Genomic DNA, 15,494 nt, shown 5'->3' with positions numbered 1-15,494 from the left:
TATAAAGAAATAAGATTCACTGATCTATTATTTACTTCCTCTATATGAATAGGCTACGTTTGTGGGTTTGAGATAAAGTTGGGGTAAATATTCTTACTTTGTAGTTTACTTGAAAGCCTGCTTGGCACTGAATACAGTTAAAACTGATAGAGCAGAGTGAAGCGTATCAATCAATCAATCAGTGATATTTATTGAGCGCTTACTATGTGCAGAGTGCTTGGGAAGGTACGTCAGAGTTGTTAGAAACGTTCCCTGCCCACGAGTTTGTAGTCTAGAGGGAGAGAACCAAATAGGACTAAGAAAATCTGCAGAGAGCCATCTGACACAGGACAGTATGAAACATGTAGGGTCCTGTAGGGCTCAGAGCCTCTTTACATAATAGCACAGCGAAGCCCCAAATAGCGTAGGACACTCTGATACAGCTCAGGTTGATACAGTACACAAGTGTGCAATACTGTGCAGTATCGTTTAGTGCAGTATGATAGAGCACTGTTTGCTGTGCTAGTTCCAGGGCAGCGCAGCCTGGTACTGCGCGGCACGATACAGTGAGTGCAGAATGGTGTCGTGCGGGTTAGTAGAGTCTGGAACAGTTTTGGTATAATGCAAAGATAAGACACAGATTCATTGACTTTCAGATTCGTTTCGTTTTACTCCGTAATAACTAACTGCCTCCTAGTGTCCTTTTCTGGGCTCTGCTCTACCCAGGAACTGCGGCGCCACCTGCTGGGGTCATTCATTCATTCATTCATTCATTCATTCATTCATTCATTCATTCATTCATTCATTCATTCATCCATCCATCCATCCATCCATCCATCCATCCATCCATCCATCCATCCATCCATCCATCCATTCATCCATCCATCCATCCATCCATCCAGCCATCCAGCCAGCCAGCCAGCCAGCCAGCCAGCCAGCCAGCCATCCACTCAGTCATATTTATTGAGCGCTTACTGCTTAAAGGACTATACTAAGCACTTGGGAGAGCACACTGTAACAATAAACAGTCACATTCCTTGCCCACAAGGATCTTACAGCCCAGAGGAGGACACAGACATTAATATAAATGATAGCTTTGTGCATAAGTGCTTTGGGGAGGGAGGATGAATAAAGGGAACAAGTCAGGGCGACACAGAAGGGAGTGGGAGAAGAGGAAAGAAAAAGTCAGGGAAGGCCTTTTGGGGGGTTCTGGCTTCCATCTTTGAGCACCATTTCCCCGGCCCACGGGAGAACCCCAGAACAGGGCCGTCTTGGCCCGATGGCAGCTCCTGCTCCAGTCGCTGAGCCTGTGGTGCATGTCAAACCCCGTCCCTGCCCCACCATCCCCTTCCGCCCACTCCGGGCCCTGGCCCGGCCCTGCCCGCTCACCTGCCCACACCAGGTGGTCCAACGGACCCACCGGAGCCCTCACCGAGCTAGCGTCACCACCAGGACAGACGACTTCCATGTCTTTGCAGACTTTCCATCCCCTTTGCCGGCCGTGCCGGCTGGCTATCCGACAGATTAGTCCGGGCCGCAACTGGGAAACATCGTTAGAGGAGCCACCGATGTGGAACTAATGCTATCCCGAGGCCGGTAACGAAATTTGACACCCAATATAATGTTGTTGTATCCCAGAAATATTGCATCCGAACTGGAAAGTCCTGTTAAATGTATTTTCCACCCAGCACATGTGATCTGGAGGAAAGAGTGAGGTTTTTTTTACCCTTAAACTTATTTCTGTGGAGAGCTATATACGTTTAAATTGGATTCATGGACTCCGTCCTCTCCTGGTTCTCCTCTTACCTCTCTGGCCGGTCATTCTCGGTCTCCTTCGCTGGTGCCTCCTCCCCCTCCCATCCTTTAACTGTTGGAGTTCCTCAAGGGTCAGTTCTTGGCCCTCTTCTGTTCTCCATTTACACTCACTCTCTCGGTGAACTCATTCGCTCTCACGGCTTCGACTACCATCTCTACACAGATGACACGCAGATCTACATCTCCGCCCCTGTCCTCTCCCCCTCCCTTCAGGCTCGCATCTCCTCCTGCCTCCAGGACGTCTCCACCTGGATATCAGCCCACCACCTAAAACTCAACATGAGCAAGACTGAGCTCCTCATCTTCCCTCCCAAACCCGGTCCTCTCCCAGACTTCTCTATCACCGTGGACGGCACGACCATCCTTCCCGTCTCTCGGGCCCGCAATCTCGGTGTCATCCTTGACTCGTCTCTCTCGTTCACCCCACGCATCCTATCCGTTACCGAGACCTGCCGGTTTCACCTTTATGATATCGCCAAGATCTGCCCTTTCCTCTCCACCCAAACGGCTACCTTACTGCTACGGGCTCTCGTTATATCCCGGCTAGACTACTGTGTCAGCCTTCTCTCTGACCTCCCTTCCTCCTCTCTCGCCCCACTCCGGTCTATTCTTCACTCCGCTGCCCGGCTCATCTTCCTGCAGAAACGATCTGGGCATGTCACTCCCCTTCTTTAACAACTCCAGTGGTTGCCTATCAACCTCCGCTCCAAACAAAAACTCCTCACTCTAGGCTTCAAGGCTCTACATCACCTTGCCCCTTCCTACCTCTCCTCCCTTCTCTCTTTCTACCGCCCACCCCGCACGCTCTGCTCCTCTGCCGCCCACCTCCTCACCATCCCTCGGTCTTGCCTATCCCGCCGTCGACCCTTGGGCCACGTCCTCCCGCGGTCCTGGAATGCCCTCCCTCCTCACCTCCGCCAAACTGATTCTCTTCCCCTCTTCAAAACCTTACTTAAAACTCACCTCCTCCAAGAGGCCTTCCCAGACTGAGCTCCTCTTCTCCCTCTACTCCCTCTACCAGCCCCCCTTCACCTCTCCACAGCTTAACTCTCTTTTCCCCCCATTTCCTTCTGCTCCTCTCCCTCTCCCTTCCCATCCCCTCAGCACTGTACTCGTCCGCTCAACTGTATATATTTCCATTACCCTATTAATTTTGTTAATGAATTGTACACTGCCTTGCTTCTATTTAGTTGCCATTGTTTTTACGAGATGTTCTTCCCCTTGATTCTATTTATTGCCATTGTTCTTGTCTGTCCGTCTCCCCCGATTAGACTGTAAATCCGTCAAATGGCAGGGACTGTCTCTATCTGTTGCCGACTTGTTCATTCCAAGCCCTTAGTACAGTGCTCTGCACATAGTAAGCGCTCAATAAATACTATTGAATGAATGAATAAATTTAATAAGAGGTCTCAGGTGGCGAGGGGTTTCAGGCCAGGCAGAGCTCTGCTTTTCGATGGGGCTGGAGGCTGCGACTTGCTAGCTCGTGTCCTCGGTAGTGGCACAGACTGTATTCTAAACTGTGAGTGTAGTGGACTGAGTGTCGAACAATTTCGAGTCCCAAAAGTGCTTTATCGAAGGATTCTATGGCTCCATCCAACTACCACTTGATAGCAGGGGGCGGAGTGGGGGGAGAAGGCCAAACTATGAGGGGTGAAGAATCAATCAATCAATTAATGGTATTTAATTGAGAGTTACCAGGTACAGACTACTGCACTAAGCGCTTGTTCTAAACTCTGTAGTAAGAAAAATCACGTCTGGCAGTGATAGAGAAGCGGGGCAAAGACTTGCAAAATATAAACCAAAACGTTCTCGTGGGAATCAATTCATTAAAAACACAGACGGTTATTTATGCCTGGGTCCACCAGATGGCGTTAGAGAGGCAAGGCCAGCTGTTTTGTAAGCCTTTGTCCACCAGTCAGCGATACATGCCCAGCTTCACCATCTTTGTCCACTAGATGGCGATAGAGAGCTCCGGCCGGTCATGCCGCATCTTTGTCCACCAGATGGCAGTAAACAGTCCTACCCTTCCTCAAAGAATTTTTGCCCAGTACAAGGCGATAGAGACAATGTCTCTAAGCTAGACAAGACCTGTGCCACAGAGTTGCGGTGGTTTCTATTAAGCCCTGTATTTTTTAATGCTACTTGTTAAGTCCTATGATCCAGGCTCTGTACTCAGTCATATTTACTGAGTGTTTACTAATAATAATTATGGTATTTGTTAAGCACTTACTCTTTGCAGGGCACCGTTCAAAGCACTGGGAGAGATACAGGGTAATTAGATTGGCCCACTTGGGGCTCACATTTTTTAATTCCCGTTTTTACAGATGAAGGTAACTGAGGCCCAGTGACGTTAAGTGACTTGCCCAAGGTCACACAGCAGACAAATGGCGGAGTGGAAATTAGAACTTGGGTAATAATAATAATAGTAATAATTGTTATATTTGCCAAGTATTTAGTATGTGCCAGTATCAAGCTCTGCATCAACTTCTGGGATAGATAAAGGATAATCAGATCAGACACCGTCTCTGTCCCACATGGGGCTCAGTCGGGCCTCTTCCATTCATTCACTCAATCATATTTATTGAGCACTTACTGTGTGCAAAGCACTGTACTAAGTACTTGGGAGAGCCTCTTCTCTACTCATCTTCGTTCCCCTTCTCCAGATAGCCACCGTGGGCACAGCTACTCCTTTCTGCCACATTCCTGTCCCGTGGGGGGCCCTGACTCCCAAGGCTAGTATGGAGTGAAGCAGCATAGCTTAGTGGCCATGGGCCTGGGAGTCAGAAGGTCATTAGTTTTAATCTAGGCTCTGCCACATGTCTGCTGTGAGACCTTGGGCAAATCACTTTACTTCTCTGGGCCTCAGTTACCTTATCTGTAAAATGGGATTTAAGAGTGTGAGCCCTATGTGGCACAGCGACTCTGTCCAACCTAACTTGTATCTACCCTAGTGCTGAGAAGACTGCTTGGTATATAGTAAGTGCTTAACAAGCACCATACTTATTATTATTGAGAGACTATGCATCGCTCCCCACAAGCTTCCCCCTGAGTGCCCCCCCACCCCACCCCAGGTTTCCACCTCCCAACCCCTGCCCCATTCCCATCCCATACCCTCGTTGCCGGGTCCCGGGGTTGGGGAGACAGCACTGTGCCACATGTCTGCGGCTTTCCAGCCACCCCGGGGTCTCTCATGGGGTTCGCGCAGGGCCATACTTGGTGAGGATGCTGGTGGGGCTTGCCTTGGCCCGGAGCTGGGGGGACAAAGTTGCCAACTTGTCCCACAACTTCTCTCTGCCAGCCGGTCAGAGCCGAGAGCACGGTGATGGTGGGGGTGGTGTGGCTCCGAAACCCAGGCCCCAGCATAGTGCATCTCTATGGTGTTGTGGGAGAGCTGGCCTGCCTGGCTTCCCGAGGGAGGACGGAGCCACTGAGGTTTGGCATTTCCCGCGAGAGCATCATCCCGAGACTGTGGGACATGCGACTGTTGGATGCGGGACTGGACCAACTCCAAGTCTCTGGTTGGATGTGGTGTCCTCTGTGTTTTTCTGACATCCAGGTATTCATTCAATTAATTCAATCATGTTTATTGAGGGCTTACTGTGTGAGAGACACACAGTACTAAGTGCTTAGGCAAGGGCTTCAGGGGTGGGGGGCAACTGCTCCTCCTGAACATGCTGGGTGCTGAGGGGGCAGTGGCTGAGAGCTGTCCCCATGGCTGGAGCCTGGGGACTCTAAAGGTGTGGACGGGGCTGGTACCTGGAGACCGAGGAGAGGCAGGTAGTTGGGGGAGTGGGTGGAAGATGTGGGCCATGGGAGAACTCTTCCTGGGAGTGGGAGATGTGGCCTTTTCCCCCTAGTATTTCTCTGGTGGGGGCAACGCAGTATGTAACACTAAAGAAGCAGTGGGGCCTAGTGGAAAGAGCGTGGGCCTGGGAGTCAGAAGGACCTGGGTTCTAATTCCAACTCTGCCACTTGTTTGTAGTGTGACCTTGGGCAAGTCACTCCGATTACCTCATCGGTCAAACACGTATTAACAACAATAAAAGACTATGAGCTCCATGTGGGGCAGGGTCTGTGTCCAACCTGATTTGCTTGGATCTACCCCAGGGCTTAGTACAATGCCTGGAGCATGCTAAGTGCTTAAGAAATACAATTATTTTTTATTATTATTAACAATAATAAACCACCCAGGACCAGCCTGTTTAGGACCCCACTTTTCCCCTTCCCCCATCTCGCCGGCTTCAGGCTTGGGAAGGGGCGGCCGGCGGGAGGGAGGGGGTCGTCCAGGCCGGGGCGGGCGCTGGCCAGGGGGCTCCCGACCCCAGACCGGTGGATCTGAGACGGGCCTGACCTCTGGTGAGTGATGTGACCCGGCCCCCGCACACCCGGTCCGCAGCCCCCGCTCCCCGGCCGCTCTTCCCTTTCAAGCTGCTTCAGGGGACGAGAGAGGTGGGAGAGCGGGGCCGTGCAGTCCTTGGGCCCGGCAGGGGCCGGTGAGGGCCGGTAGGGGCCGGCCCGGGCAGGGGCGGGGGGGGGGGGGGGGGGGTCCAAAACAAAGGAAAGCTGGCGGACCCGAGGGCCGGAGTCCAAAGGGCGGAATAGGGAAGGGGCGGAGGGGCGGCGCGGGGAGCTCAGCACTCGGACACGGTCTCCGGCGGAGGCACCCGGACGCCCACTCGGGAGAGCCTGCGCGCGGGGAGGACGCGCTTGCCGCTCGCTGGAAAGCGCCTCTCCCTCTGGCCCTCCTCCTCGTCGAGGCGGTTGTGGCCCTCCTCTTCCTCCTGGTGATCGGCGTGGTGCCCCTGGACCCGACCGCCATGGCCGCCCGCGCAGCGCCCCTCGCCCTGGGCTGGGACTTGAGCAGTCAGCAGGTAGTATTATTACTATTTTTTATTATTAGTAGTACCACGGGGCTGGGGCTGGGGCTGGGGTCGCGCCCCTGCCTCCTTCCGGTCTCGGACTTTCTTGTCTCGGGCCTGCCTCGCTCTACGAGCTCCGGGGGGCCCGATGAGGTCCGACTCCTCCCTCATCGCTTTCCCCATCAGCCTGCACCTCCTCCTCTCTCCTCCCCGTCCTGCGCTTCCTCCCCTTCTCATCCCCCCGGCGTGCTCTTCCTCCCCTCGTGCTCCTCCTCCTAGGCCTGCTCCTCCCCCTCCTTCCATTCGTGCCCCTTCTCTCATCGTCCTCCTCCCCCTCCTCTTGGTTTTGCACCTCCCAGCATCCTGCTCCTCCCCCTCCTCCTTCCTCCGCTTCCCTTTCCTTTCCCATCCTGCCGTTTGCCGCGTCTCTCCCTTTCTGCCCTCTCTTCTTCTGCCGGACCCCGGACCCATGGTTCTTCCTAAAGATTTTGACCCAGCCCCTTCGTGCCTTCTCCCCACCATAGCGGATAGCGCCGAGACTTTCGTTCTCTTTCTCTGACCCTGCCCCCCTCCCCCCCCCCCCCCGCCCCCAACCTCCAACCCACTTTCGAGACCCCTCAGGGGCCTGGGCTGATTTCTGCCTTAGAAAGCTGCTGGCCCAGTCCTTTTCTTGCCTTTGTTGTTCAGCAGAAAGCACCCCTTCCTCAGAGCCCCCTGTAGTTTACAGACAAGTTTACATTTCACCGGTCCCGAATGTTTCATAAATTACAAAGCAGGAAATACTTCTGCAGCCGAGTTTGGGATTGAGGCATTGTGGCTTAATGAAGAGAGCATTCATTGGCCTGGGAGTCAGGGGACCCGGGTTCTAATCCTGACTCTGCCACTTGCTTGCTGTATGAAAAAAAATGTTGGTATTTGTTAAGCGCTTAGTATGTGCAGAGCACTGTTCTAAGCGCTGGGGTAGACACAGGGGAATCAGGTTGACCCACGTGGGGCTCACAGTCTTAATCCCCATTTTCCAGATGAGGTAACTGAGGCACAGAGTAGTGAAGTGACTTGCCTAAGGTCACACAGCTGACAATTGTATATACCCAAGGGCTTAATATGGTGCTTGGCACCTAATAAGCACTTAACAAATTCATTTCTTCAATTGTATTTATTGAGAGCTTACTGTGTACAGAGATCTGTACTAAGCACTTGGGAGGGTACAACGGAAATACCTGTGGGTATAAACAGATACATTCCCCTCCCGCAACAAATAAATGCCCTGACTATTATGATGATTGTTGTTGCTCCATTGATGGCTGCAGCAGCATCTACTCAGTCCCATGGCAGCCTCTAAGCTTCTCCAGTTTGGTGCACCATTGGACACGGGTGGTTAGTTCTTTTTTCTTCCAGGTCAAAGTTGTTGCTATTGATGAGCAGCTGAATGTCGTCTATGAAGATCATGTTCATTTTGACAAAGACCTGCCAGAGTTTGGGTATGTGTGGATATTTAATGGAAGCCCCCAAGTCCTCCAAACCTTGGGGTGTTTCGCTCTCGATGCCAGAGCATAGTGTCAGCATGGGGCATCCCCTCAGTGCCAGGTACTACCACTCCCAGAGAGCGGTGTGACACAGAGAAGGCTGGGACGATGGTTCCCTCCAAATCAGGCCCCTTTAATCCCGCTCCATCCCGGGGAGTCTCGGCACATGGCCACCAGTCCAGATTCTGAGGCAGGCAAAGGGGAACACTGGGGATGGAGCTTCCAAACTGTGGGGCGAGCTTCCAGTGCCAAGCCATGGACTCGGTATGGGACATGCTCCCTGCATCAGGGTAGGGAGACTCCAGATGATGGGGTATACCCTTGACCAGGGCAGGGAGCCTGTAAACATTAGGGTGTCCCTCTGGAATCAGACCAAGGAGGCTCCAAACAGGCTTCCCTCTCGGCTACCTTCTGCACGTGGTTTGGGGGGCACACGGAGAGGTCGCAGATGGTGGCCGGCACCTCCCCATAACCGTGATTTTCCCTGCTAGGACTCAGGGGGGAGCGCATGTCCACGAAGACAAGCTGACGGTTACTTCGCCTGTCTTGATGTGGGTCAAGGTAAAGACAAAATTAATTCCTTCATTCATTCAGTCGTATTTATTGAGCGCTTACTGTGTGCAGAGCACTGTACTAAGCGCTTGGAATGTCCAATTCGGCAACAGATGGAGACAATCCCTGCCCAACAATGGGCTCACAGCCTAAAGGGGGGAGACGGATAGCAAAACAAAACAAAATTCAGTCTCCACACAAAGCGCCATGCCGCATGATGATATCATTACGATGATGGGGCTATTATCGTATTGTGATAGTCCTTATTCCCATGACATCAAGCAACGGCACAGTTTCTGGCTGTGAGTTGCTTTGCTTTTTCCAAACCATTCAGGTGGGCTGGGTCTGTGCTGACCAGAAAGTACCGTGGGGATTTGCCAGGGATTCCAGGGATGGGAATGTGTGTCCCCCGACCGACCATTCTGGCTTCCCACATGCAGGCAGCAAGTGCCCTCTTTGCCACCCTGGAGGAGAAAGGCAAAGGGGCAAAGGACAATGAGCCAAAGCTTTCCACCTCTGGGGTTGCCTCCCAAAGCTGACTTCCCCTTTTAAGTGAACGTTTCTTCCATGGAAATGTGTACAGGGGAAGGAAATGTTTGGAACTGAAACAGAAAGGCAGGCTCTGTCTGGGCCTACCCACTAGATCATCTCCAGAACTACTTGCTGGGAAAGCATCTGTCTGTCGGTCCATCCACCTGCCCACCCACCGCCCGTCCTCCTGTGGGCCTGTGCGGGCGCCCCCCCTGCGAGGGTTCCCCTGCGCCTGCCACACTGCCTACCGTTCCCCCTTGTTCCCCCACGCTTCTAAAAGTAGGAGCTGAGATGGCAATGTGTCCCAAGTGCCCACTCCGGGTTTGGGGGAAGGGGCGGGTACCCTGGAATGAGTGCCTAAGAAGGTGTGATACAGAAAAACAGCGTATTCCCCGCCCATGGGCATCTTACACTCGGATGGGGGAGGTGTTTGGGCTGTCTGGAGGATGTGGGACGAGGGATGGGGGAGGTGGGGGCAGCCTCCGTTCAGGGGCTCGTGTCCCCTCCTGGATGAGTCCAGGCTCGGCCCCAGTCAAGCAGAGGAACCTCTGCTCCCTCTGGGCTCCTGTTAGGGGAAGCCAGGGCTGCTCCCTGGGCCGCTGCTAGTTGACGATGCATCCTGTTTGGAAAATTTTGTAATTCAACTATTTTTTTGGATCAGCTCCTTTTTACTTAATTAATTTATTCTGCCGATCAAGCAGTCCTATTTGTTAGATAATTCTTCATTATCCGCTGCGGAGCCCTCATCTCTAATGGCGTGCACTTAAAGTTAAATTTTGAGCTCGGTGAATTTGCCTAATTCTGTGGTTCATTATAATCACACTCTATTGTGTTTCTCGTTTTAGGCTTTAGACTTAATCTTGGAGAAGATGAAGGCTTCCGGGTTCCAGTTTTCTCAAGTGAGAGTGCTGTCTGGGGCTGGCCAGGTTAGTTTATAGAAGAGGAAAAACAGTAACTCAGTCCCGGTTCAGGTCCCAGGGAGTAGCTCAGAGTGCCAATACTTAGTGCCAGTTAGAGGGAAGTGCAGAACACTCTAGAATCCTTGCCAGCTCTAGAACCCCAACTTATTCTGGGGTGACGAGGAGAAGCCAGGTGAGGAGGAGCAGCCATTCTCTGCAGATTCTCCCTACCCTGGACGTCACCGGCTCGAACGTGAGATCTGTGGCTTTGCTTTGCCATGGGCACATGGCAATGCCGATGCCCAATGGCCCGTGGCCCAGGATGCGGTGGACCGGGATGCCCTGCGAACATGGGGAAAGACCAGGTTGTCATTTGGGAAAACTGGGCCTGTGGGGCCAGTTCTCAGTGGTCTTTCTCTCCCATCAAATGGGACGGAGGAGCCTCACAGAATTTCTGAAACCTCTCAGCCACCCGAACTTTCAGTAGACAAACAGTGTGGCCTAGTGGAGAGAACATGACCCTGAGAATCAGAGGACCTGGGCTCTAATCCTGCCATTTAGGTGTGGGTGCTGTATGACCAGGAGTGAGTCACATCACTTCTCTGGACCTCAGTTTCCTCATCTGAAAAATGGGGATTTGACTTCTCTTCTCCTTCCTACTTAGACCGTAAGCCCCATGAAGGACAGGCTGTGGCTACCCTGATTATTGAGTCTCTTCCTCAGCACTCAGTACAGTGTCTGGCACATGTTAAGCCCTTAACAAATACAGTAATTATTTTTATCATTATTATTAATAGTCATTCCCACATCACATCCAGGTCTTGGGTCTGCCAGACTTATCCTGTCTAAAATTCCAGCGGTCGCTGTCTCTTTTATTTCCTGCCAGAGGCTCTGGCTGCTTGGTAGCCCTCCCCAAGATCTCCCTGGCCCCTGCTTTCCCTGGCCTCAGGCCATCGGCCCTTGGCCTCAGGCTCACCTCACTTTTGGGCTCCTCTCACCCTGGGCCTTACCTCAGTCTCTCAGTCCCTCGGTCACACTCACATACAGTAGCTCTTGGTCCCCTTCTGTCTCACGGGCTCTTTTGCAGTGGGGTAGCATTTTCTCTTGCACCCCACCCCCTGTCTGGGGTATCTCTTTTCTAGCTGATTTGAGGTAGGTTGTACTGATGCTGTGTTCTCATCTCTCTTCAGCAACATGGAAGTGTGTACTGGAAGGAAGGAGCCTGCCGGGCTTTGAGGAGTCTGTCTCCCGCTCTGCCCTTGCACCAGCTCCTGAAGGTAACAGTGACTCGGAAGAGTGTCGGGGCCCCTGACTCGTGACTTATTGACCGACAACATTTTGGCTCCATTCCATTCCCACCCAGCGATGGGGTTGGCCCTCAAAAGGGGAGGGACTTTTGCCCCATCCTGGCAGTCTTGTGGATCCTTAGGCTTGTCTGGAGCCTGATTGTGCCCAGTTCCGGGACCTCATCCCATCTGTGCCTGTGCCCAGGTCCGTGCCCCCACCCTATCTGTGCCCAGCTCCGTACCCCCACCCCGTCCATGCCCTACTCCGTGCCCCACTCCAGCTGTGCTCGTGACCAGTTCCTTGCCCCGACTCCACCGTGCCCGCACTCCATCTGTGCTCGTGCCCAGTTCTGTGCCCCCACCCCATTGTGCCCCCGTCCATCCATCAATGATCAGGGATCAGTGGGCTGGCAAACTCTCTTTTTCCCCAGCCTCCTACCCCTGTACCCTGGGCTGGGATCTCCTCAGCTGTTCCCCTACAGGGCACTGGTACACGAATGGGTTGGTTCTGGGCCCCCAGAGCCTGTCATCTCACAGTCACCAATCAACTGTGCTCCCCGGAAACCCTTTCGGTTATATTCTCAGGACATTCAGGCTATTGGTCCACAGGCATGACTCTCTGACTTTTCCTACAGGACTGTTTCTCCATCTCCGACTGCCCCATCTGGATGGACTCCAGCACCACCACCCAGTGCCGGAGCCTAGAGGCCGCAGTTGGAGGGGCCACGGCTCTCACGGCCCTCACCGGGTCTCGGGCCTACGAGGTACACTTCTCTCCATCACTGGATTCCAAGGACTGCTTAGTACAATACTTTGAATACAGTGAGCATGCAGTAAATACTATTGATTCACTAATTGATAGTGTTTATCGACTGTCTACTGTGTGCAGAATGCTACCCTGAGGTATGGTCTGCAGGGCCTTGTTTTTAGATTCTCCCTTAGATTTTCCTTAAAGAAAAGGAGAAACAGGGGAGGGAAGGGGAGGGAGGGAGGGAGGGAAGGGGAGGGAGGGAGGGAGGGAGAGAGAGAGAGAAAAGGGAGCGAGGAGGAGCAGGGGACTGAGAGGCTCCCAGGAAAGCCTTGCTCCTCCCCAGCTTGTCCTCAAGGGACCAAAGTCCCTGCTGGCAAGCCCAGGCCTTCCAGGGGGGGAATCCCTACCCCAGGGCCAGTTCCCCATGGGCTCTGACCACAAAACACCTTCGGGTTCCTCAGCTTTGACATTTCTTTCCAGCGCTTCACCGGAAACCAGATCGCCAAGATGTACAGGCTGAGCCCTGAAGTCTATGCACAAACAGAGGTTGGTTCGGTGTCTCTTCCTGCGTTGGAAATGTCATGTGAAAAACTTTCTGTAACTTTGACCTTTTAAGGTAAATGCCTTTACCATGTGTTTCCCCTTTTGACCAGCCCTTGTGCCACTTGTTCTGTATTCATTCACTCATTCATTCTGTAGAGGCTGGCACAGATTGCAGTGCGTCACCAATGGCATTTATTGGATATCTGCCCTGGGGCAGGTTTCTGCATGGTTCAGGGGAAAATTCTGAAAATTTTGGAATTGATATCTATGTCGGAAGGAGCATACACATCTCTGGGGAGGGGCCTGCAGGTGGGAAGGGAGAGGCGGGCAGGTGTGAATTGATAAATTATTCATCTGGCATTTTAGAGGCGTAATGGCAGTGAGAGGGGTCCATTGCTCTTCTCATGCCACAGTCGCCCTTGGGGAATGCCGGTACTCCTGTGCCTCCTTTCTGAAGATGAGCCACAAGTCTTCTTCTCTAGCTTTGACCTCTCCTTGCTGTCCATTCCCGCATCTTCTCTTGCCTGTAGGATAACTCCCCTTGGGTAGTCTACAGGCATCCTGAATTCAACATGTCCCAAACTGAACTTCTCATCTTTCCTCCCCTCTCCCCAACTTCTGCATCTCCTTGACAACACGACATTCCCACATCTCCGATATCAACCTTGAGTTCTCCCTGTTGTGCTGCCTTGCCATCCAAGGTCCTGCTAAAACTTGATGAGTTTTCCTTACGGCCATGTCATGGACCGGTCCCTTCCTTTCCACTGAAAAAATTACCACCCGGCTTCAATTGCTCATCATACTCCGAGTGACTACTTTAGTGGCTTCCTTTCCAGTCTCCCTGCCTCCAGCCTCTTTCCCCTCCAGTCCATACCAAGCTCACTCCTGACTGCCTTCTTCTCATCTTTCCCTCTTCCTCCCATTTGTTCACATTGTCACCAGGGCCTAGAACTCCCTTCCTCTCCCAGATCTGCCCATCTCAGGCCTCCCTACCTTAAATCACCAACTAAAATACCACCTCCTCCAACAAGCCTTCCTGACTAAGCTTCAGCACCCTGAATCTTTTCAGACCTTCAACTGGCTCTGTCTCCATGCCCTTATCTATGGCTAGCCCCAATACATGTGTATATTTATATCTTCTTATGAAACTTAAGTTTTATTTTTTGCTCCCACTGTTTGTGAATGGTTTGTGGTCTGTCTCTGCCCCTTGAGCATCAACTCCCTGTCACCAGGAAATGTGTCTGTGTATCTCCTGTGCTTCTGAAGAGCTTATCGCAGTGCCCTGCATTCAATGGGTGCTCAGTAAATGCACTCATAGTACTACATGTACTACCAACTACGAAGTTCTTTGAGGGTAGGGATGTGTATTATTATTCAGTTGTCCTCTCCCAAGTCCTCGCTGTGATGTCGTACACACAGGAGGGACTCACTAATTGCTCTTTTCATCACAGCCATCCACTGTGGCTGGTTCCTAGAAGAGAAGAGGTGGTGACAGATCTCGAAAGTGCAGTGGTGGATGTGTTAAGGTGCAGAGGGGAGTGGGGAAGAGGAGAGGTGGTAGATGTGGTTGTGCATTCAATGTTCTCACCTTCTCTCACCTTCTTAAAACCATCGCCCCTGCCCTCCTACCTTCCTTAACTTCTATTTTTAACCACTCAATCTCCAAGGGCTCCTTCCCCTCTGCCTTCAAACATGCCCACGTCTCCCCCATCCTAAAAAAACCCGCTCTCGACCCCACTTCCCCCTCCAGTTATCGCCCTATCTCCCTACTACCCTTCCTTTCCAAAATCCTAGAACGAGTCGTCTACAATCGATGCTTAGAATTCCTTAACTCCCATTCTCTCCTAGACCCCCTCCGATCTGGCTTCCGTCCCCTCCGCTCTACCGAGACTGCTCTCTCTAAGGTCACCCATGACCTCCTTCTTGCCAAATCCAATGGCTCCTACTCCATTCTAATCCTCCTTGACCTCTCTGCTGCCTTTGACACTAAACCCTAATCCTCCTCCATACCTTATCTCACCTTGGCTTCACGGACTCTGTCCTCTCCTGGTTCTCCTCTTACCTCTCTGGCCGGTCATTCTCGGTCTCCTTCGCTGGCGCCTCCTCCCCCTCCCATCCTTTAACTGGTGGAGTTTCTCAAGGGTCAGTTCTTGGCCCTCTTCTGTTCTCCATTTACACTCACTCCCTCGGTGAACTCATTCGCTCTCACGGCTTTGACTACCATCTCTACGCAGATGACACGCAGATCTACATCTCCGCCCCTGTCCTCTCCCCCTCCCTTCAGGCTCGCATCTCCTCCTGCCTCTAGGACGTCTCCACCTGGATGTCGGCCCGCCACCTAAAACTCAACATGAGCAAGACTGAGCTCCTCATCTTCCCTCCCAAACCCGGTCCTCTCCCAGACTTCTCTATCACCGTGGATGGCACGACCATCCTTCCCATCTCTCAGGCCCGCAATCTCGGTGTCATCCTTGACTCGTCTCTCTCGTTCACCCCACACATCCTTTCCGTTACCGAGACCTGCCGGTTTCACCTCTACAGTATCGCCAAGATCCGCCCTTTCCTCTCCACCCAAACGGCTACCTTACTGTTACGGGCTCTCGTTATATCCCGGCTAGACTACTGTGTCAGCCTTCTCTCTGACCTCCCTTCCTCCTCTCTCGCCCCACTCCGGTCTATTCTTCACTCCGCTGCCCGGCTCATCTTCCTGCAGAAACAATCTGGGCATGTCACTCCCCTTCTTTAACAACTCC

The 15,494-nt window shown here is 52.6% G+C and overlaps 1 protein-coding gene across 1 annotated transcript in view; it reads left to right on the top strand.

Annotated features, from left to right (window-relative positions):
• Positions 1-6,395: 6,395 nt before the first annotated feature.
• Positions 6,396-15,494, top strand: part of XYLB (xylulokinase) — a 31,871-nt gene continuing 22,772 nt past the window's right edge. Inside the window, 7 exon segments of the mRNA XM_029078449.2 lie at positions 6,396-6,665; positions 8,052-8,134; positions 8,671-8,740; positions 10,108-10,188; positions 11,352-11,438; positions 12,083-12,211; positions 12,679-12,744. Coding sequence (XP_028934282.1) covers positions 6,612-6,665; positions 8,052-8,134; positions 8,671-8,740; positions 10,108-10,188; positions 11,352-11,438; positions 12,083-12,211; positions 12,679-12,744 — 570 coding nt within the window. The 5' untranslated portion in view covers positions 6,396-6,611.

Source organism: Ornithorhynchus anatinus, chromosome 13, assembly GCF_004115215.2.
Source record: "Ornithorhynchus anatinus isolate Pmale09 chromosome 13, mOrnAna1.pri.v4, whole genome shotgun sequence".
NCBI classification, from domain to species: domain Eukaryota; kingdom Metazoa; phylum Chordata; class Mammalia; order Monotremata; family Ornithorhynchidae; genus Ornithorhynchus; species Ornithorhynchus anatinus.
This window is presented reverse-complemented; position numbering and strand designations above follow the sequence as displayed.